The following is a 22,435-nucleotide window of genomic DNA, read 5'->3' as shown; positions in this document are numbered from 1 at the left end:
AAAAGCCGTTTCGGCGCGGGACAACCCCTTTAAATGCTATATGAAGCCTGGACAATGTGAACATATCTTATTGACTTTTTCAATGGCAAGTTATCTTGCCAGTTCTACTGGTACATCTATACAGAGATTTGGAAAACTATTTACAAGGCTTCACAGCAACCTTGAAAATAATCGTCTGGGTGATAATCGCTCTTATGCTTTCATACAAGAGTCATAATTGTTTAGTGAATGGAGGTGGAGAGGGCCAGAGATCAATCCGGCCGCTTGCCTCCATTCACAGTAAACAACCTATTGCTCATAGATGAACAACAGTTAAAACAGTTCTACAAGTTTTATATCTGTTCTGTGGCTTTGAGCATAATGTAATGTACCAGGCCCCCACCTACCATGTGCAACTTATAATACCGGTGTCTGATTACGTGGCAAAGAAGCCTTTAAACCCCCTCGGGTACCAGGACGAAGGTGCAATTTCTACCCCCTTTAGAGCTACACCCCTGATAATGGCTTGAAAATAAGGATCAGTACAAGTACATGCAGTAGGTCCCTACCTATCTAGCCTTGATTATTAGAGGAAAACAACCCCTACAAACCCCACCACTACAGCGTAGTCCCCCCAGATCTGCATTCTAGACATTAATGCATGTCGTGTGCTGTATTTATTGAGCTGCATTTATATTTCGCTTTGTAACACATACACTAAGTATTCAATCCAAGGAGTCTCCACCCAAATACTTCTAGCAAATGTGCCTTTTTGTGGCTAAGATATATTTAGCTCTTCAATTAACTCCTTTAAGAAACGACCTTGCAATACCCGGAAAGGCAGAGGCATAACCGAACGCTCTATATCTATGTTTCCATAAGCAATTTGCCCAGCTCATACATTATTAATGATGCCTGATCGTTAATGGCTGATGATTAACTCCCACTTACATCTGCTATCTTCTTTTTTCCTGTCTGCTTAGGTTTTACATGGTCAAATAAACACAGTCATTGGGACATTGACAGCTACTCAATTTATTGATCATTAGTGAAATCATCCAGTAAACGAACCACTATTAGATGGTCTTTGTATACAATTAGGGTTAATGACCGCCAAGGACTGGACGCATAATGGTAATAGGGTAACCAATAAGGCACATGTCACCTTACAGAGCACTCTATCTACGTCATGTCACATTTTCTGCCTGATCGCTGCAGACTGGCAGTATAAAGAACCTCCTCACTGCAGCATTTCCAATATATGTATATACAGTACAATGGGGAGACAAACGTTCAAGGTGACAAGTAACCCCTAGTGAGGACATAGTTGTTGTGCGACCTTATTTAAATGGCTACATAAGGACTAATTTATTCATTTCAGTTTAAACATTCAGCAATATTGGCATGAACAAGTCCGTAATCAAATGGATACCAAGTTAGGTATTAAGAAAGTATTGCTAGTTAGGCAATCATGAAACCTAGAGGGCCTTTGGCAGGTTGTTAGCACTGTAATTAATGCAAGTGCAGCAGAGAGTTAATGCATTAACGCTCTTAATACAGACTTGTATTCCAGGAGACATAGGTACTGTAAGGAAAAAGATATGTCAGGTATATACTGCAATAGTACGGCTGTACTTATATTAGGAACAAGTGCGCACATTGCATGCATATGTTTCCATAACTTTACAAGGGCATAACTATAGGGGACGCAGAGGATGCGGTTGCATCTGGGCCCAGGAACCTCAAGGGACCCATAAGCCCCATACAGTAGTACAGTTGGGGGCTCTGTTACAGATTTTGCAATGGAGCCCAAAGCAAGTTATGCCTAGTATATATTTTAAAAGGGAAAACTATTTTTGCACTTCTATTAGTTCTGTCGGGTCTCCGTTGCTCTTTGATGACTATGAAAGAAGTCTCATGTTGTAGGTGGGTCCAAATTATTAGCAGAGGAGGTCAACATAAGCATTACTTGGTGCTAGATCTGTGCTTTGAGAGGTCATCCGATTGTTGCTTGTGTCTTTAGGCTGCATGAGCTCAGCACAGTGCACAATTGCACCAGCTCAGTTGTCTATCACGCCAAAAAGAAAGCAGAGGGGGGTATTAGAAGACATGCCGCCTGATGGTGCCACAGGCGCTAGCACCACCTCCAAAGCTATGTAGCCACACTGCACTGCTCTCTATAATAAAAGGTCCCCCATTGCATCCAGCCTGCAGTTGCTCCTTTGACCTCCTGAGCCAGCAGGAGAGCAAGGTCTGTAGCAAGAGCTCCATGAACCCTAATTCAGCTGAAGTGTGCCCAGTAGAGTGCCAAAGGTTTGGGCATCTTCCCAGGTGCTGACACCAACCCCTGTTTGACCAGCCTACTGGGATTTCTTCCTGTAAAGTCTATGGCCAATCTGCCTTTGGCGTAAAGGCAGGAAAGATTCCTTTTTATTGCTGAAGAAGGGAAAAAGTTGATGCTATGGTACTTTATGGTGTCAAGATGGGTTGTAAGAGTAAGAGGTCAACACAAGCTAGGAAATTATGTACATTGCTGCATTGCATCATGGTCATTGAGCAAAACACTTTATGGGGAATTATTTTCGTATTATTACTTTTATTAAAAGTTATAAAAAAGTTCCATAAAGTATAGCCCCGCTTCTTTAGATGTATTTTTTATTGCTGTTTTTTGTATTCTAGTATCTACAAATCTTCTCCAGAATCGGATGTATGTGTCATTACAGAGGCTAGGACAGGAATTAAGAAGTCACACAGCTGTTTGCCCCCTGCTGACTACAGATTTCTGACAGTGCTTTCCGACAGCCTGTAGTTAGCTTGCAGAGTCCCCAGACAGTCAGCATGTTTGAGGGTCCTCAATTTACTATGAGAACAATATATTTTGTGAAGCATGTAGCTCAAAGATGAAGTTGCACTTCAATTCTTCGGGCTCCTTCACACTGGCATATTTGTGCAGTTTTTAACGTGTGTATATTTTAGGCCATATTCAGACGACCGTATATCAGCTCGGTTTTCACGCCCGGCCGATGTACGGTGTCCTTGTTTGCAGGGGGAGGAGGATGGAAGAGCCACAGCAGCAACTGAGCTCCCGCCCCCTCTCCGCCCCTTGCCACTATTTGCAATAGGAGGGGGCGAGACAGGGGCGGAGCTAAGTACCGCCGCTTAGCTCTGCCCCCGTCCCACCCCTCCCATTGCAAATAGTGGCGAGGGGCGGGTAAGGGCCGGGAGCTCAGTTCCTGCTCCTGGCTCTTACATCCTTCCCTCCCCCTGAAGACAAGGACACCGTATATCGGCTCGGTGTGAAAACCGAGCTGATATACGGTCGTCTAAATAAGCCCTTACACTCATATTCTCCCGTGATGCTCAGTTGTGTGAAAAACTATGTAGCATGTCCTACTTTGGTGAGTATTAGGGCGGCCTCACATGGGTGTATTTGTGTGGGTAATTTTTGTGCGCACAATACGCAGCGAATAGAACTAATTGATTTTGATGGGTGCATTCTCACAGGTCTTTTTTGCGCACACATTTCACTTGTGCAAAAAACCCCGCAATATGCTCTATTTTATTGCGCACCAAAGGTCCCCATAGGAGTCAACATATGTACGTGCAGGTATGCGCAAAATACTGCAAATACCCATGAACAACAGCACCTTGTTAGGCTAATTAGCCTTTTAAATCAGGGCGGGGTGATTTCCCCGCCCGTGTGAATGAGCAGTGCCTGAGCAAATATGCACAGCAATTGCGCAGCTATGGGCACAGAAAAGATTCCTTCACTGCACAAATACGTTTTTGCACGTACGCTTGTGTGAGGCCGTCCTTAGGGCTTCTTCAGACAACCATATTTGCATGCATTTTTGCGTGTATAAAGTATATGCATGTAATGTGTAGAGAATAGAACCCATTGATGTCAATGAGTTTATTCTCAAAAACATGTTTTGCGAGAACATAAAAATGGAACCTAGGGAATCGTACAGCGTATTGTGCAGCAAAGGCCCCCATAGAAGTCTATGGCAGGTGCACAAATACACAATTCTGTGAAAAATACAAGACATCTAGACCTCATTAGGCGAAATAGCCCTTTAAATCAGGGCTATTAGTGATGTTTTGCACACGCATGTGAATGGGCCCGGCGTTCGCAAAAAGTACAGTACTGTGTTTCAATATGCACGCAAATCTACCTAGTTCATTTCGCAAATGCGTTGCGCTGAAGCGTGCATACGGTCATCTAAAGAAGCCCTTACAAGCCTAAATAAGCAATTAAAGTGAATGGGCCGGTGCAAATATGCAGGCTGCCTGTGCAGCAAGACAATGGGCCCTTCTGTATATTTTTTTGCACCCCGTAAATACACAGCATATTTCCGTGCACAAAAACCCACAGAAATGGCTGAAATACGCAGGGGATTGCAATTTTCGGTCACGCAGCGTATTTACGTGACCGAAACCTGCATACATTCATGTGAATGAGCCTTTACTGTGAAATGCAGTAGTTTAGTTTACATAGGTTTTAGCTAGTTTAGCATTTCCTCTCTAGCTGCCTCTATATATTCCTTATCTGTGAGCCATCTCATACATTTCTCTTGCATTCTTACAAAATTCAGATTGCTTCTTTGCCCTGGCCCATACTTTAGGTTTTCCCCTCAACTATTCCTTCTAACTCATTTTTTTTACATTTCATCCATGCCTTTTCAGATTCAGCTCACTCCATATACCTAAATCAAATTTTTCGACTTAAATCACTTTCCTGAAACATAATATGTCATTGTTGAACCTATACAATACCCAACTATACCTTCATAAATCAGTTCTCTGCTTTATCAACAATCTCTTATCTTCTACTTTCAAAAGAATTGCTGATACTTTCCCCCTTTCCTATATACTATACAGTCACGTCTTCTAGACCCATCATTCCCTGTCTGTTCTTACACTAGCGTTAATACATCAGTAAGCTTCCCTTACCAATCCATCCATATTTCCTTGAATCAGCTGTTCTTTCCAAAACTAGCTCAGCCATCTGCTGTGTTTTCGGTGGCTCAGCTGAATTTTCCACTCTATTGATCCATACCTTTCTATACCAGCCACTGTCTTTATTACCATTGTTTGCATAGTGCCAACATATATCGCTGTGCTGTATACAGATCATTGCATATCAGTTCTTGTCCCCAATGGAGCTCACAAACTCATTTCTCTATCTCAGATACACATGCAGTGGGTGGGGATCATTTCATTTATCCTATGTTTATCCTATGTGGGGGGGGGGGGGGGGTCCGAAATACCTGGAGGACATCAAGTTGAACAATTTACTCAGTTCTTCTCTACACTATCCAAGTATGCATTATGGTACATCTTTGTGACCAAGCTCATTTATCCTCTCAACACAACCATATATCACAGATCAAGCTCATCACTCTATACAACTCCATTACACTTCCTACTCTTTCCTCCCACTACATTCACCCTTTTCTCCCTGGTAGTTCTCTTCATCCAGAACATCCACCAAACACAAGTGGTCTAGTTTATTTAAAGCTACAGCAATCTTCTTTGTTTAGCTTATACAACTACAAAGTCGAGTCACATTATTATGACCACCTCTTACTTTCGATATTGGTAGCACGTGGCCCATGAAGAAAGTGACGTATCATGGGCTGGCTTGGTGGGTATATAAGGTGTGCAATAGGCTTTCTGCTCACATATTACTTGTCATTGTGATGGGTAAAAGGGGTGATTTATCAGAGTTGCAAAAAGGGATGATTATTGACTATTGGGCAAAGGTTGATGGTATTTCTCAAACAGCGCAGTTTGTGAACTGTTCATGTGCTGCTGTGGTGAAATGGACAAATGACACCATTGGAAATAACCAACAAGAAGACTGCGGAGCACCGTGCGCCATTGATGTGAGGAGTGAACGTTGGCTACGAAGGTGCGCAAGGGCTGACTGATACGCTACAGTAGGGTAGCTCACCATGAAAATTAACCAGACGTATTTAAAACAGTTCAGCGAACTCTACTGTGTATGGAGCTGCAAAGCAGACTGATGGTCACTGCTAACAAAGTTGCATCGGAAGAAAAGGCTTCAATTTACATGGCTGTATCGGAATTGGACCACCGCTGATTGGTAAAGGGTTGCCTTCTCTAATGAGTCATGTTTTCTGCTTCACTGAATGGATAGACTTTGGCGAGTCAGCACCAAGCACCTTGTAACCATTGCTAGAAGAACACAAGCTGGTTGCCGAAGTGTTATGGTCTGCAGACTTTTTTCGTGGCAGTCTCTGGGCCCATCATCCATGTAGAAGGCACTCTGAACTGTTTTGGATGAATGAATCCATCCTTGCAGATCATGTACACTCGTATACACTGCTTTGTCTTCCATGGTGTAGATGTAATCTTCCAGTAAGACAATGCAGCATGTCCTACGGCAAGAAATGTCCGACAGTGGTTGGTTGGAAGAGCACAACCAACACTTCCAAGTACTTCTCTGGCTCCCTAATTCCCCAGACTTGAACTCAATTGAGAATCTGTGGGACCACCTTGATGTCGTGTTCATTCTATGGATCCTCCCCCCACGTACCCTGCAGCAACTTTGGTATGCACTGCAGTCAGCATGGCTCCAGATACCTGAGACAACCTACCAGCACCTTATAGTCAATTCCAGCCTGTCTAGTGCTGTCTGTGCGTCACACAGTGGTTATTCTGGATATTAGCTGGTGGTCATAATAATGTGACTCGACTCTGAAATGGAATAACCAAAGCCTATGTTATACTCCTCCCTAATTCTGGTATCTAACTTCTCGGACACTAGACTTCATATTATTTCTCACATTGCGTAGACGAGTCAATATGACTTTTGCTTCTCTATAGCTCTACCGGCCAACAAAGTTGAGATCTCCTAAATGCACCAGAGTGCCCACAACTATTTTTCTTTGCATTCATCTACGTTTTTATCATTGTATCTTCCAACTCTCCTTTGTTGTCCACTCCTCTATTCGCAATCATGTGCCAGTATCTCAATTAGTATATTTATTACTTAAACATCAACATATCAAGATCCATCACATCCTATTACAACTAGTTTTACCAGCTTTCAACTGTACTGTTTTCAAAGACATATCTACAGATATAGCAAATATTAACTTGATATTTAATGCATTCCGACAACTCAACTACAATGTTTTCAGAATGTACCAATCATGCTAACAATTGCTACATCTATAAACACCATTTCATTACACTCTTAAGACATATTCGCTACAATCTGCTGCGCCACTCAAAACCCAACTATTCCCCCTCCTCGTGAAATTCAGCAATTCTTCACCCACGCCCCGTCACAAAGCTTTAAGCAGCAGGTTGCACAAATGGTTAGGTTAGATTTCCATGTGTTCTCCCTACAGATGCCTAAAGATTAACAGAGGGGGGAGCCTATAAGACACCACTACATGCAGAGCAGCATTATGTGATATTCCCTGATTAATCCTCTGCTTGGTTCGGATCCAAGAGATTACTGGCTGATTGTTGGGTACTCTGTCGCATGGTTGTGCGCGGTGGGATCATAGAGCTGCATAAGCTTTCTGCAGTCTCAAAAGTCCATGGATATAACCTCGATGACTTCCCACATCCCATGTAATGTACTTTACTGCCCCATTAAACACATATTTACCCCAGAGATTGTAAATTCATTTAGGTAAAAAGCTTTTAATCTTTCCAGATGGAGAGGATGCTGACACGCACCTCCCTGTATGTATTATTTTTGTCTCTGTCTCTCCCCCTCCTTTTCCTTCTCCATCTTCCGCATACATCAGCATTGGCTCAACTTACCTTGGTGACAGTCATACAGAGCTGTGTCAGAGCAGGGGGACCAGGCGCCTGAGCTGCTGGGTTCTGACTGCAGATCTCTGTGCGTGGTGGCTGCTTCCAAACACTGCGCTGCCTCCCCTCCTCCTCATTATTCCCATCCTTTGCTGGCTGAATTGTGATGTCACTCTGCATCCATACTGATCAGGCAGGAAGCCGCTCTACTGCGTTTAACCTTTTCTTTCCACAGCCAGTACTGCAATAAGGAAGTCATTTAATGCATATCAGAAGAGTTTAGCAAAACTTTTAAAAACTCTCCAACAAATTATGGGTGGGGGGTGGGGGTTGAGAAGTTATGGCTACGGTTCTGGTCCAGGAAGGAAGTGTCAGTGTATACCCGTGCCACCACAGTGGGAGGAACAGCACAAGAGCAACACCTGTAGGCGTCACCTGTATCTGGGATGATAGAGATTATTATAATCTGTCAGTTTTGTCACCTGATACATTTGACATTTAAAACCAAATCGGTGTTGGGCAGTCAATAATCCTTTGCTTTTGTGAGCTGCAAACACAAAATCATGTTGCAATGATTTGGACGGTAGCAAACTATTAAAATTCTTGTGGCACAAATATATACTGTAATGAATCTGAAGACTATAAACCCGATTCTGTGGGATACATGAATAAATGACTTTGTAGTTCTGCCAAATACATTGTTTCAACTGAGCTGCAAGCATACTATGGAGATTCTGTAGGGCTATTTGCATAGTGGGCTACAATGCGGCTAGGATATTAAAGGGTAATATCTTTGCAGTCTTGTTAATACCATAAATCTGCAGGTCTGCAAATAAAATGCAGTGATTATGCAGAGCTGCAAATAGTGATTATGCCAGCTTCAAATGTAGTATAGTGACAGCGAATCTGTAAGTATGCTATGGTGTGCAATTACTGCATATTGAATCGATAGTGATGCAAGCATATGACTTTGCAGTTGTGCCAATATGTTTATTCTGAAGGCCTGCAAAGGATGTAGTGGATATGCAATAGAGTTGCAAATCTAGTATTTCTGCAAGCTATACATATAGTAGGATGACTCTGCAGTAAGCACATGCACCATACTGTGGACATAGAAAAGAAGGACAGAGATAAAAATAAGCATAATTAGCTGATACTTATTTTTCAGATGTCAAAATGAAAATCAGCCATAATGCCTTTGTGAAGGCGCCCGGGTATCTGGTTCGGGATCTCCCTGGTAAACAAGGACAGGTTTGGTATGATAAGTACCCAGAAGGCTGTACTCTCTGATCAGTAGTGTCAGGCCAGCACCTTTGAGGCCACCATAATGCTCTTGTTGCAGGGCTTCCAACAAGGATTCGTGTCCTAGCTCCGATCATACTGGTTCAGGAAAGGACACTGTTAGGAAATAAATTCTAGTAGTCGCTACAACATGGAAACTCTGGGTATAACTTACATATGGCTCCGGAGCAGACATCTTTGCTTTCTTAGCTTTAATAAACAAAATGTAAACAGATGGCGGTTCTAAAATCTAATTTCCCAGGCTGATGAGTCTTTGCGCGTATAACCGAGTGCGAGGAAGCAGCTACAGCGGTAATAATTCAAGAGTCTCCACTCATTTATCGGGTTTCCTAGGTCAATTTAGCAGGATCAACTGCAGTGTTTGCTTGGTCATTGGGAATATAAGTCTTTGGCTGTTCCGGGTCTCCGGGACCGGTGAGAGGGAGGAGGCGGCAATTGTCTCTCTGGAGCTTGGTTTCTGCCCGAATCCTTCCTTCCTGATGAGGAGTCAGTGCCCATAGGGCTGTTGATGTGCACTGCAGTACCATCCAGGAGAGTATCCCCAGCTCCGCTCACTACAGCATAGCTGCAGCAACTGGGGGTAGCTTTCCCGCTCAGGGAACTGGTTCTCATTCCTGCACTCTCTTAAAGCCACAGTTATCATAACACAATAAACATGGCATCAACAATAAAGCAAAACGGTACTTACCTTTACACCTTTATAACAGATTCAATGATCAGAGCGAGGCCTAAATTCAAGCCTCAGTGGAAAGTCTATAACAAAGCCCCCACCTAACAAGTGCCATTTAGAACAGTATTGTCTATGTTGCAGAGAAGCCTTTAAGTTTAAGAGTCTAGGTATGATTATTGTCTCTGCACTCCAAATTGCTACACCCGTCAGCAGTAGTGTGTCCGTTACAGATTTAGTGACCAGCCTGCAGGAAAAAATGGAAATGTGTGTGTGTGTATATATAACATGAAGAAAACCTTTATATATGTTACAGGAGGAAGTAACGGAGAGAGGAACATGATAGAAACTGTTAAATACATTACAGGAGGAGAGAAGGGAGAGGAACACATGATGGAAACCTTTATATATGTTACAGGAGGAGAGAAGGGAGAGGGACACATGATGGAAACCTTTATATATGTTACAGGAGGAGAGAAGGGAGAGGGACACATGATGGAAACCTTTATATGTGTTACAGGAGGAGAGAAAGGAGAGGGACACATGATGGAAACCTTTATATATGTTACAGGAGGAGAGAAGGGAGAGGGACACATGATGGAAACCTTTATATATGTTACAGGAGGAGAGAAGGGAGAGGGACACATGATGGTAACCTTTATATATGTTACAGGAGGAGAGAAGGGAGAGGGACACATGATGGTAACCTTTATATATGTTACAGGAGGAGAGAAGGGAGAGGGACACATGATGGAAACCTTTATATATGTTACAGGAGGAGAAAAGGGAGAGGGACACATGATGGAAACCTTTATATATGTTACAGGAGGAGAGAAGGGGGAGAAGGACATGATGGAAACATTTATATATGTTACAGGAAGAGAGAAGGGGGAGAAGGACATGATGGAAACATTTATATATGTTACAGGGGGAGAGAAGGACATGATGGAAAGCTTTATGTTGGTTACAGGAGGAAAAAGAGGGAGGACATTTAGGAAACCTTTAAATATGTTACACGAAGGAAGAAAGGAGAGGTAAGACATAATGTAGACCTTTATATATATCTTGCAGGAGGAGAAAGGGGAAAGGTGAACATGATGGATACCTTTATATATGTAAACAGAAGGTAGGAATGGAGAGAGGAACATGATGGAAATTGTTATATATGTTACAGGAGGAGTGAATAAAGGGTGGGGATGTGGTAGAAACCTATATATATATATAACTGAAAGAGAGTAGAGAGAGGGAGGGCATGATAGAAACCTTTATATGTTACAGGAGGGAGGAAGGGAGAGGGGGGCATGATGGAAACCTTTATATATGTTACAGGAGGAGAGAAGGGAGAGGGGGGCATGATGGAAACCTTTATATATATTACAGGAAAAGAGAAGGGAGAGGAGGACATGATGGAAACCTTTATATATGTTACAGGAGGAAAGATGGAAGAGAGGGTACATGGTGTAAACCTTAGTATATGTCAAAGATATATATAAAGTTCAGGAGAGAAGCGTTTTATTAGGAAGCTAAACACGAGAACAAGGGAGCATAACCTAAGATTAACTGGGGAAAAAAATCTGAAGCAATATCAGGAAATATTTTACTGAAAAAGCAGTAGATGTTTGGAACAAACATCCAGTAAATGGTGTTGGAAAATCAACATTATAGGAATTCAAGCATGCCTGGGATAAGATTAGATCTATCCTAAGAAATAAATAAATGGACCATGTGGTCTTTATCTGCTGTCAATTTTCTTATGTTGTAATCTTGTAAGGAGTGAAGTAACCCCCATCTATTAATCGAAATTGTGTATGTTCTGTTGCCATACTTTGCTTTGTGAATGTTTTAGTTTTGCAGATAGGGTTTGAAGGAAAATGTCTGTTGCACAATGTTCATGTGGGCCTGTGGATAGCGTATACATGGAGGTGGTTTTCCACCCAAAGAGTGGTGGTTGTTGACAAAAGAGCCTTAAGTTGACAAGACGTATAAGGCTGTGACAGGAGTGTTTTTTCACGGGTGCAAAGTGTTAAGGCAGCAGAAATTCAGTCCTAAGCTATTGCTCACGGCCTGAAGGTTTTGGGGTCAATCACCACATGGTTGAGGTAGCTGGCTCAAGATTGACTAAGCCTTCCATCCTTCACAGGTCGGTAAAGGAATCCCCAACTTGCTGAGAGGTAAAAGATGACTGGAAAAATCAATGACAAATCATCCTGCAAAGACAGTCTGCCAAGAAAGTGTTGCGATGTGATGTCACCCTAGGAGTCAGTTATGACTCAGTGCTTGCACCAGGGGACTTTACCTTTACCTACAGACTTTTACTATTAATAAGCTACCTCGGGGATAGGTCATCAATAGTTGGTTGGCGAAGGTCCATCGCTGGAGATCCCCGCTGATCCCCAGGACCACCATCAGTGCAGACAGCACTGAAAGGAAATAATGTTGTCAACATTGCAGGGGCCTGATTTGGTACTACAGGCACAGCTCCGATTGAATTCAATGGGAACTGTGCCTCTAGTACCAAACTGGACTGCTGCAATATGTACAGCACTATTTACTTCTAATGCGGTTCGCAGTGAGAGTGGGCCTGGGGATCCTGAAAGGCAGATCCTCACCAACCAAATATTGGTGACCTATCCTAAGGATACATCATCAATAGTGAAAGTCTGTAAAAGTCCCGAACATCCCCTCAAAGTCCAGGATGGGTGGCTCTGGAGGCATCTTGAATGTACGCTAATCATCTCGCTTTCATACAAGTGGTGCAAAAGTGGGTGATATGCATGCTATGAGCAACAATGGTTCTGTGACAGCTGAGAGGCCATATTTGTTGAGCATATGACCAGGGCTGAGGGCAACAGATCTGTGACAGTGGGGATGGAAGGAGACCACCGACCAGGCACCAAATTACTAGCTGTAGCACAAGAGAGGGGAAATTGGGATATTGAAACTGTCATCCTGAGAATCACTGCATTATACAACCTATGTAACAAATATTGTGCTCCTCCTGCTAGAGAGGAATGGCATTGAATATTGTTGCACTAAGTGACTGTTCCCCAAATGGCCAAGTGCTACTGGCATAAAGAGGCCAAAACAGGCCTGGGATTTTATCGAGTGTTGGCTGATTTATGTTATTTTGAATTCCTTGAGTAAAAGTTGAAAAAAGTTGTCTCCTGTCTTTCACACTTTATTATCTCCCAACATCTATTATTGAGGGATCTTATTCCTGCACTACTTACTTTGTATATTAGTATTGGTGTTAGACTCAAGAGAAAATTCTGCAAAAATTCCTCAGTGTTTCTTGGATTGTGCAAATATTTTACTGGGCGTTGGGGCTTATTTACACAAGCGAATATACGGCGCGTTTTTATGCCCGACCGTATATACGCGACCATCTGAGGCAGTGTTTTTCAATGCATTCATTCACATGGGTGATTATACGGTGCCTAAAAATGGCGACTTGCTGAAAATAGAACATATGCGATGGTAATACGTCCGACGTATAGATGTTGGGCAAAAAGGTAGGAAAGTATGTTTTGTCCGATATACACAGGTGGCTACCATAGACTCCTATCAGAGCAGCTCTAATGACAGGTGTTTTTTCGCTGTCTAGAAGGATGCCCATACAAGGCAGCACTTGCTTTGCTAGAGAATCTGCGAAACAGTAGGCGCAGTATGTTAACGTCTTTTTATCGCTGTTCCAAATAGCTAGCCGCTCTTCTCCAAATTGCTCGCTCCTTATCTCCCAGAGGTGTTAGTTCCCCCCCGCGCAGCGGTTGCTGTAGTGAAGCTAATGAGTCACTAAATATGCACACAGCTATGCCTTTGTGGGCACACACAATTAAAGGGCTGCTGGAAATACCTCCTCCAGGTCCTCACCAACTTGCCTGCATGTTTGTGGAGTGTATGGCTGCTTGTTTTTCATCCTCTCTTCCTCCTGAATAGGACAATTCCAGCCATGGAAGCCAGGCTCGCTCTCTGGGATACCAGAAACAGAGGGTATAAGAACACCGCTTGCAAGGAGGCATTATGGCGTGAAGTTGCGCCGCAGGTGCACGCTAGCCAGTGGCGTTTGGCATCATCTCAGGAGCGTTCAGATTTTGGTAGGTGTTTTTTTTGCCTTCTGTTTCACATAATGTGGTGTTGCTTGTTGGCACGTGCCCAGCTTGTTAAAGTTTACTGTGAGATACTCCAAAATTGATTAGGCATGACCCTTGTGTGGATGCGTTTGCCAATATAATAGCAGGTATCCTAGTGTGTGTGTTTGTGCATTGCACTGCTCCTTTTATGGTCCCCACTAAGCACTTTTGCAATTTATTCCCTCTGTGGAATAAATAAGGCCATGCAGTGTGTGGTGGCGTCTTTCCAGTATTTTGCAACTTATGGCCTGAAATTGTAGGCCCCATTTTGCATTGGATGTTGTGATGTAATATTGTATTTTTTCCCCCTCTTTATTTTGGGTGTGTTGCTGTTGTTGGGTATCATAAATCTCTAGTTGAGGGAGTCCAGTGGAACTGGAAGTCAGCGAGGGACCAGTATTGGTGGGAGTATATGCGACCCATGCCACCCGGACAGCAGCCCAAAAAGCCATATAAATACTTTCCTTTGCTGGGCTTTCTGGACATTATGATGGAGTTGCCCCCGTAAGTATAGTGGAGGGTGTCTTTTCCCTCAAAAATGTCTGTTGCTCTCAGGCCAGAGTTGCCGCGTTTGTCGCAGTGGCCCCTAGTTTGTAAAGTCAAGAGCAGCGACTATATTTTGTACGCATTTGGATGACCCTTTTCCCCTACCTTTTTAATATAGATTTGCTAAAAGGGGTGTGCAGAGTCAGGAAATTTTAAACTTGTTCCCAAGCAGAAGGGGGAAGGGGGGGGGGGAGGGGGGACACAAAGCACCAACATGGGGCTTAGATCTTTTTTTTTTTTACAGAAACACAGCCATATTTAAAAAAGACACACTTTTTTACTGGTTGGGACATGGAACTGTTTAATGGTGTCACAATGGTATTGCCCTAATTCATCTGCCTATGGCATAGTCTACTTTTCTATGGTCTGCCTCACCCTGGCATTAATCTCTTTTGCCCTTTGCAGACCCTAAACGTGTCCTCCTGCAACAGTGCGTGTGGTTGTGGTGCTTTTCTCCCAGCCTTCCTCAGGCCAATCAAATTTTTTTTGCCTGGATGTGGCCAGCGTTTAAGCAACACCATATAACCCCCGTTTCAGACCCCCTAGGCCTGTACAGAGAGATTTAACCTTGTAGATTTTGATGCCTTTGCTGGCCTTATGCATATTTGTGGTTGTCCCTCAAGAGGTCTATCTGGTTTGTAATCACATTTTTCTTATCCCCCATAGGAGCTGTACCAGTTTTCCTGCACTGGAGGACGTCCACCGGGAGCACGAGCTTTTGGAAAAACAGCCTGGGACCAGCAGGCAGGGAAACTGCATTAACCTTTTCACCATTCGCTGGATTCTTGTCGGAGCAGGGAGTGGAGGAGGGGCAAGCTAGCCCTGTGCAGGATGAGTATGAACAGGGCCCTCCCCCTTAGGGGCAATCGATCCCCTTCGGCCCACCTTTCTCCCTGCTCTTGGGTTGACCAAGCTGTCCTTGGTTTCCTGAGAGGCAGAGATAGAGGTTGACTGGTCGGAGCTGTATTGCAGTTCCCTCGACCCAAGCTGTCGTGCACTCCCCACCCACTTCATCCCAAGAATGAAGGTGGCCATGGAGACTCTTTTTGGGTCTGTTTTGGGCCCAGAGCCAACAGAGGAGTGTTTTTGGCTACTGACCCACTGGAGTCTCCACGCCTAGCGGCGCTTCAGGGAGAGGGCCACCTATTCCACCTTGCTGCCATCTGCTGCTGCTCTAGCCAGTCACAGCAATCCACTCATGCCTGACCTGTCCCCATTTTTGGTGACATTTTTAAGCCAACAAGGGGTGGATTTATTTCAGGAGGGGGCCTCAGACCAGACACCCGAAGGACAGGCCCTCATGGCTGTGGACGATTCAGCCTTACCAACCAGTCAACCCAGCATTCTTGTAGTAACACAACTTCCCCCACAGGAGTCAGGGCCCCCCACCTTGGGTATTTTTTTTCCTCCTGCAACCTGTGCACCAACACCTCTCCGCCGGTCAAGGCACAGGGCAACATTGCCCTTGCCTTACCCCCAAGGCTTCATGGGTGCGCCCAGCCTCCAGTGGCCTATTATAGTTGTGTGACTGGCTCAGGTGACTACAGCCCCCTGCAGGCCCATGGCCAGCACCCGAGCCCCACTGCCTCTCGGGTGACAACCCATCAAGAAGAGCATTTTGCCAGCCAGCAGGGAACTGAGGGGCAACATTACCAGAATGTCTCTCCCTGACCCTCCAGGTGTGTTGTTTATCATCGCCCACCCACCCAACGCCATTATGGTCACGATCCTCCAGAGGTGGGTTATGGCTGGTACCCCCCCTTCCCCCAGTGTTGCTGGGCCGAGGGGCCAACAGGGCAAGGCAACCAAACTTAAGCCTGCATAAGCAGATGTCCCGGCATTCCCCCGTATCCCTATGGTCATGGTCGCGAGAGCTAGGTGGTTTTTTGTGCCTTTTCTTTTGGTATTTATACGCAGTTAATGTAAGCAAAGTTTTGCTTTTTTATGTTTGTTCACGCTTCAGGGTTTCTTATGTTGTTGCTTTCTCCTGTAATAAAATTTTTAGTCTGGTTAACTCTTGTGGAAGTTTTCTTTTTTGGCTAGGGGTGGCTGCAGATGAATTGGAGTCTTAGACCATGTCATTTTGTTAATTTCAGGTGTCTTCGCCTCCAGTGGAGGAGTGTAGTGAAATATGGTGGCAGTGTGGCCAGCATGGTAATATGAAATGTTTTTAAGCTGAACTCCCTCTGCTGTCTCCCTTCGCATAAATCATCTGTGCTGCTTGCTTGCTGTGAATTGTGTATTTTGCATTTCATCTGTTTGCATCGGTACATTCATTTGTGGCTAAATGAAACTTTACTTTTAGTAATTTCTGCCATCCACCTCCCCTAAATGGCATCGTTCACCCATCCTTGTGAGATGCTTTCCTTATCTAAGGAGAGCAATAAATTTCACTCCCCCACCCCCCTTCCTTTTGGTCATTAGGTTTGCAATGCTAAAGTCAGCTGGCTAGTCAATTGGAACCTGATTAGCCACTCCCAGATGTTTCCTAGTTGTACCTTTTAACTTTCACTATAATATCAGTGTAAGCAAGCATGCCAAGCGAATATAAGCTGTATTAAGTATGGCTGGATGAAGTATGATGCAGTTTGACCATGGCAATTCAACAGGGTAGGAGACAGGTAGGTCACAAACTCTGCCTAAATGCTTTACACTTTAAAGCTATTGCTAATGCTATCACCTCTGTTCTCATCCTTGCTCTCAGTTTCAGATCTTCTTTCAAGTGCCAACCTCTGGGGCGCTCTATTCACATTAGCCCCTCTCTCCTGTCCTCACCTATGCACAGCTCGCATGCACTCTTTACCTTCTTTCTTAGCCTCAAACCCCAATGCCACTAACAAACATAACAGTTATCCTCATAAATCTCCTAACCCTCTCTATCCTGCTGCTATTAGCTGCTGGGGATATCTCTTCCAATCCTGGCCCACCCTCCACTGCTCCTAGCTATCACCCCCTACCTGACTCACTAATAAAATCCCCAAGCCCAACTGCTAGCCCATGCATACCCTTCCCTGACTCCGTTAAATGTGCGCTCTGGAACTGCCAGTCAGCATGTAATAAACTCCCCACCATCCACAACTTTTTACCGCTAAATCTTTAAATCTGCTAGCTCTCACAGAAATGTGGATACAGCAGTCTGACACGGCCTCCCCTGCTGCACTGTCTTACAATGGCCTGCAGTTGTCCCATACTCCGAGACCAGATGACAGGTGTAGCGGAGGAGTAGGTGCTCTTCTCTCCCCGAACTGTACCTACCAGGTCATCCCTCCTGTACTCTCACTCACTTTTCCAACCGCTGTCCATGTGAGTAGCAGTTATCTATCACCCCCCAGGTGCTCTTCACCTGTTTTTGGACCACTTTGCTGCCTGGCTCCCCCACTTCCTATCCAGTGAAATTCCAACCCTCATCTTAGGTGATTTTAACATCCCCACTAATGATTCAAACTCCCCATCTGCCTCTCAGCTTCTATCGCTCACCTCCTCCCTTGGTCTCTCTCAACTTACAGCCTCTCCCACTCAAAGGGATGGCAACACTCTTGATCTGGTCTTCCTCCGTCTCTCCCGCTCTCGGATCATAACCTCCTCTCTTTCTCTGTCACGCTCCCTAACATCTCTCCAGACCCACCTACCTACCGTGCCTACAGGAACCTTAAGGTCATTCACACCCAGGACTTTGCTGAATCCCTACAGTCCTCTCTGTCCCCCATCTCTCTCCTCTCCTGCCCCAACCTGGCTGCCGCTCACTACAACACTGCTCTCAAACATGCCCTGGATGAAGCCCCCCCCCCAGGACCCAAGCCATCCGATGTAGAACGTGGCAACCGGGGCTCACGCCTCTAACGCGCTTCATCCGGCGGTGCTCTACAAGTGCTGAACGGCTGCGGAGGAAGTCGCAAATGTCCGCAGACTTCTTCCACTACAAATTCATGCTCAGAACCTACAACCTTGCCCTCCACCACGCCAACCAAATCTACTTCACCTCTCTAGTCTCCTCACTATCGCACAACCCTTAACGGCTCTTTGATACTTTTCACTCCCTTCTCAGCCCAAAACCGCAGCCCCCGGTGACGGATCTCAGTGCTGAAGAGCTGGCTGCTAACTTCAAAAAGAAAATTGATGACATCCGTCAGGAAATAACTTCCTAATCCCAGACTAGCCCTGACCCTAGTCTTGTCAGCACTGCATCTAGCTCCTGCTCACTGTCTGTACTCAGACCAGCGGCAGAGGAAGAGGTCTCCAAACTGCTCTTCTCTGCTCGCCCCAACACCTGTGCTAGCGACCCCCTCCCCTCACACCTCCTCCGTTCCCTCTTCCCAGTGGTCATCTCCCATCTCACCACTATATTCAACCTCTCTCTGACTTCTGGCATCTTTCCCTCTTCTTTCAAACATGTCATCATATCCCCACTGCTAAAAAAGCCGACTCTGGACGCGACTGATACCGCCAACTACCGACCCATCTCAAACCTCCCCTTCATCTCCAAACTACTAGAACGTCTGGTTTACTTCCACCTTGTGAGCTATCAGAGCACTCTCTCCTAGACCCCTTACAGTCTGGTTTCCGACCTCAACACTCAACAGAAACTGCCCTTACAAGGGTATCCAATGACCTACTGACAGCCAAATCAAGGGGCGATTACTCCCTACTGATCCTCCTCGACCTCTCTGCAGCATTTGACACTGTTGACCACAAACTCCTACTCAGTATGCTTCGCTCCATCAGCCTGAAGGACACTGCTCTCTCCTGGTTATCCTCCTACCTATCTGACCGCTCTTTCAGCGTCTCATTTGCTGGCTCTACCTCCCCTCCTCTTCCCCTTGCTGTTGGGGTCCCCCAGGGCTCGATCCTCGGCCCCCTCCTTTACTCTACCTACACAGCCCCAATTGGACAAACCATTAGGAGATTTGGCCTCCAATACCCCCTGTATGCTGACGACACCCAGCTATACACCTCTTCCCGTGACATCTCTGCACCTTTCCTCCAAAACATCACCGACTGTCTATCCGCTGTCTCTAACACTAGAGGAGACTCTCTACCTAAAACTAAACCTCTCTAAAACTGACTTACTGGTATTTACACCCTCCACTAACTGACCTCATCCTGACATCTCCATGTCAGTGTGTGGCACCACCATAACTCCTAGACAACAGCTGCCTTGGGGTCATATTCGACTCTGATCTCTTTTTTACCCCCTACATCCAATCTCTCGCCCGAACATGTCAGCTGCACCTCAAGAACATCACAAGAATCTGCTCTTTTCTCACTGTGGACACGCTAAAAACGCTTACTGTTGCCGTCATCCACTCTCGGCTCGATTATTGCAACTCGTTGCTGATCGGCCTCCCCTGCACCAGACCCTACCCTCTCCAATCCATCCTGAATGCAGCAGCCAGGCTCATCTTCCTGTCCAGTCGCTACTCGGACGCCTCTGCCCTGTGCCAGTCACTGCACTGGCTGCCTGTTAAATACAGAATTCAATTTAAACTTGCTACCTTCATCCACAAAGCCCTCCATAGTGCAGTGCCCCCCTATATTGCCTCCCTCATCTCAATCCATCACCCAGCCGGGCTCTCCACTCTGCTAATGAAATCAGACTGCGCGCCCCTTTAATTCGAACTTCTCATTCCCGCCTCCAAGACTTCTCCAGAGCAGCACTGGTCCTCTGGAATGCACTACCAAAGGCTACCCGAGCAATCGTGGACTCGCAGAACTTCAGGCGTGCTCTAAATACGCACCTCTTCAAGGAGGCATACCGCATTCCTTAAACAAACCCCTCTGTACTCCACCTGATAACATGTTTCCTGACCTACTGACTGCAATCCCTGCTAGCCATCATAAACTGCTCCTGCAGTCATACCGATTTTGCCGTCACACGGCTAAATGTCTGACCATTGTCTATGTGTATAGAATCCCTCACTGTCCACCTCGCCATACCGCGCACACCGCCAGCCCCTTTACCTTCTGTATCACCCCATTACTTGTAGTATGTAAGCTCGTTGGAGCAGGACCCTCACCCCTATTGTTTCCATCAGCTGGTTACTATGTAACCGTGGTTCTGTAATGTTTGTATTTTTTGTCTTTCTGTATTCCCCCTGTCTGTGTAGCGCTTTGGAATATGTTGGTGCTATACAAATAAAGTCTATTATTAGTTTATTATTAAAGGGGTGAGTTTGAGTAATGTTTTGGAAGTTTCCTGTTTGTCTGCCCTGCACAGGACTAAACATCTATTTGGTCAAGTGCGGGACCATTGTGCCCTTTCATCACCAAAACCCAATTTGAGCCCCCTTTCCTGAGTCATAGATGGGTCATCCACCGGCCTTTTCCCTAACTACACCTATGGACAAGTGCCATTGCCACCCCATTTTCCCTTTGGCAACAACATGTGGGTACGTTGATTTTTTTATTTTATTTCTCCTCATCTTAATAGTTTTGCCCCTTTGCTATCCCATTACCCACCCAGGGCATCGGCCTTGAGTCTTTGGAGAAATAGTCACGACATGGTCCAAGAGCCCTGCATGGCTGCAAAGACTTGCGGTCAGCTGCTGCCACCAACACAGTACTTTAGAGGACTGTCGTCTAGTGCCTATATAGGGCGGGTGATAATTTTGACGTTCCTTTTGCCTAGGCAAATGTTGTGTCCCAGAACATCATTCTGGACCCCTCCATAATTGTCATACATGTCTGTCTTATGTAGATGCAGTGTGTAAAGTTGTCATGTCTATTTTCGGTATGTGTGTTGCACAGCTGCAGCGTCTGAAGGGTAACTACATTAAAATCATTGCTGTGAATTTGGTTGCATGTTAAGTGTATCTATCTTGCTATGTCATGTGATGTGGTGTAAATGAATCTACAAGTATGAGTGATTGGGTTCCAGAAGGGAGCTCTGAGTCCGTCATCAGGCTGCTGAGGAGCGCCCATCTAATACCTGATGGTTTGCTACCACATAGGTGCATAAGGGCACCATCAGCCCTTGTGTCGCTGAAGATGGAGGAAAAGGAAAGACCTCCATACCGTATGTGAAGTGCATGGGAGTGAGTGAGCCTAACATGTTTTCCCCATGAAGTCCCACCACAAGAGAGAGCCATAGTGAGTAATTACCCTTGCAAGTGACAAGAAGTTTATAGTTATATAACAGTGCAGAAGTGAACCGCTGAAGATAATACTGAGATTTATTGATGATTCCTCTGCGGCCATATGAAGTATAGATCACTGTATAGTGATACACCCATAACTGACACCCACGCGTGCTGAAGTCTGAGAGCAGGGTGATCATTATTGCCATTCTGTGGCCATTGACTTTCATGTCAAGTAGTACTGAATATGTACTACGTTTTCCTGCACTGTAAACTCTGCATACTGACGTCTACTGTATGATGTTGAGAAGTCACTAGTCAAGTTTTACCGGGCCTCCACCGTTCCAGAGGCCCTGTGTATGATTTCTATAGTTACGTAACGTTCTATATATACACTTCATTGTTACAGAACTCTGGCAGTCACTTAACAGGATATATATATCCATATCTGTAACCTGCCCGTTGCAGAATTTGGCATCTTCAACAGGATATTTGTATATATTTTACTTGAGTTGTACACTACACAAGCAAAATGCAGAGCAATGGAACCCGCCTTCTCAGCATTTCAATGCCTGCTTGGGGGGATGTCCATTATTCACAATAGGACCAATAATGTGGAATTGATGGGCGTGTTAACCTTCCATTTTTAAAGGTATTGTAGTGCTTGGCCTGACTAGACTTGTTTCCTTGCTGCTACAGCAGAGGGTAAGACGTTCTTCTTTTAGAAGCAAAAATTTGCCATGAAAGCGCTCACGTGTGCGTTTTACGCGCACAAACGAAAGCACAGCGAATAAAAGCTCGTTTGGACTCAATGTGGTGTGCGAGGCGTCAAAATAACAGAAATTGTTTGGGATACCGCCTCAAGCCTGCATACAGCTTGTTAAAATGGCCCAGGCTCTGGCGCTCCAGAAGTAGGGGGTGTACCCAAAAACGGCTCCCTC

The 22,435-nt window shown here is 45.1% G+C and overlaps 1 protein-coding gene across 1 annotated transcript in view; it reads right to left on the bottom strand.

The window, feature by feature from the left end:
- Positions 1-7,973, bottom strand: part of CORO2B (coronin 2B) — a 49,064-nt gene extending 41,091 nt beyond the window's left edge. The window contains exon 1 of the mRNA XM_066592949.1: positions 7,786-7,973. Coding sequence (XP_066449046.1) covers positions 7,786-7,956 — 171 coding nt within the window. The 5' untranslated portion in view covers positions 7,957-7,973. The remainder of the gene's footprint in view (positions 1-7,785) is intronic.
- Between the last annotated feature and the right edge of the window lie 14,462 nt (positions 7,974-22,435).

This window comes from Eleutherodactylus coqui, chromosome 2 (genome assembly GCF_035609145.1).
Source record: "Eleutherodactylus coqui strain aEleCoq1 chromosome 2, aEleCoq1.hap1, whole genome shotgun sequence".
Classification (NCBI taxonomy): domain Eukaryota; kingdom Metazoa; phylum Chordata; class Amphibia; order Anura; family Eleutherodactylidae; genus Eleutherodactylus; species Eleutherodactylus coqui.
The sequence above is the reverse complement of the archived record's forward strand: the minus strand, read 5'-3'. Positions and strand labels throughout refer to the sequence as shown.